Source organism: Sinocyclocheilus grahami, unplaced genomic scaffold, assembly GCF_001515645.1.
Source record: "Sinocyclocheilus grahami isolate Dianchi unplaced genomic scaffold, SAMN03320097.WGS_v1.1 scaffold1250.1, whole genome shotgun sequence".
NCBI classification, from domain to species: Eukaryota; Metazoa; Chordata; class Actinopteri; order Cypriniformes; family Cyprinidae; genus Sinocyclocheilus; species Sinocyclocheilus grahami.
This window is the reverse complement of record NW_015506429.1, coordinates 350,843-352,389: the sequence shown is the minus strand read 5'-3', so window position 1 is coordinate 352,389 and position 1,547 is coordinate 350,843. Positions and strand designations below refer to the sequence as shown.

At 47.8% G+C, this 1,547-nt stretch overlaps 1 protein-coding gene across 1 annotated transcript in view; it reads right to left on the bottom strand.

Annotated features, from left to right (window-relative positions):
- Positions 1-1,547, bottom strand: part of dync1h1 (dynein, cytoplasmic 1, heavy chain 1) — a 61,486-nt gene that overhangs the window by 9,293 nt on the left and 50,646 nt on the right. The window contains 5 exon segments of the mRNA XM_016254459.1: positions 202-330; positions 402-562; positions 694-769; positions 854-1,028; positions 1,466-1,544. Coding sequence (XP_016109945.1) covers positions 202-330; positions 402-562; positions 694-769; positions 854-1,028; positions 1,466-1,544 — 620 coding nt within the window.

Here is a 1,547-nt window from a genome sequence, read left to right as displayed (position 1 = left end):
CCCTTTCACACCAAAAGTGAAATGAATAATCCTCAGGCTGAAGGAATAGCCTCTGCACTTACTCCCGATTTCTCTCAACGCAGGGTCAGTGAATTAATGGGAAACTGATTTGAAAAAGTAACTCTGCCATTTCATTATAAATGTAAGAGTAATGCATTACTTTACTAGTAACTTGAAAGTAATCCAACACAGGCGGTGTACGTGCTGAAGGCTCTTACCGATGGAAATGGAGGTGATGTGTTTGTTCTGCTCAGCTGCGAGATCCCGCACCAATCCGCTGGCATCGTATCCGGGCACGGAGCACATCAGCACCGGCGTCCCCGGCTTCACCTGCACACACAAGCACTAATGCAGCATCCGCAGCATCACAGCGTCAGCACACCACAGACACGCATCCCTACCTCACTGTCCACGATGTTAGCCAGGTCCAGCGGCTGTTCCATGATGGCCATGAAGTTTTCTCCCATGACTTTAGACACGAAGATGTGTGTCATGGCCAGCAGACGGTCGGGTCTGAACGCCTGGATCAGCAGCAGCTGGTGGACTGCCTGACCGATTAGAGCTGAGGACAAACACACATGCGTCACTCCTGCAGTCTCTCACAGGGAGCTGCGTGTGAAAATGCATATGAAAACATGTGGAAAATGTGTGAAAATGCATGCAAAAACACTTGTGAAAATGCATTGTACTCACTGGACGTCTTCTCTTCGGTCCACAGATATGGCACTGACAGCTCCGGCGAGTTGCTCTCGATCCACATGAAGAATTGCTGGAGGACAGAAGGCATTGTACATTCAGATGCTCTGCGGTGAAGAACAGACGCGTACAGGACAGACAGACGAGAGACGCTCACCTCGTCGGCCTGCACTTTGGCCACCAGGTCTTTAAACGCAGGCAGACGGCTGAGGCGCACCATGGCCTCGGACTGCTCGCTGCTCAAACCCTTGACTTTCGGCACCGTCGTCCCACTCAACACAATCTCTTTCCCACGCAAGAAGTGCTGGAACTCTGCGTCGAATGACGGCTCGCTGAGAAACACGAGAGGAAACATCTGAGCTGCACATCCTCAGAAAACAAACACAGCTCTGATCATGAGCAAGACCACGTCTCTCAGCCGGAGTTAAAGCGCTAAAGGCCAGAAATCAGCTTCTGCTCTTTCTGTAAATCTCAGCTCTAATAGCTGTAAATCGCAGTCCTGTTCTCATCTGATCTGAACACACATTATCACAAACACAAATCACTCTGAGCTTCACTTTAAACTTATTACTAATAAAATAAGGACAGAGGACATTAAGCGGAATGTGATTAATTTTCTCACTAATGCTATGCATTCACACATACATAGATTTGCAAACTCAGGTCAATAAAAGAGTTAAAAAAAGAAAGCAAGAACTGAATTCAAGTGGAGATTAACTCCCTTATAAATGAAGAGAAAACTGAACATTTCGTTTCTTGATGTTTGTACCTGGTCATGCCCTTCAGGTTGATTCGTGAGAGCAGCATGGCAAACGTGACGTGGTCCTGATGCAGCATGCCTCGAGCGACTC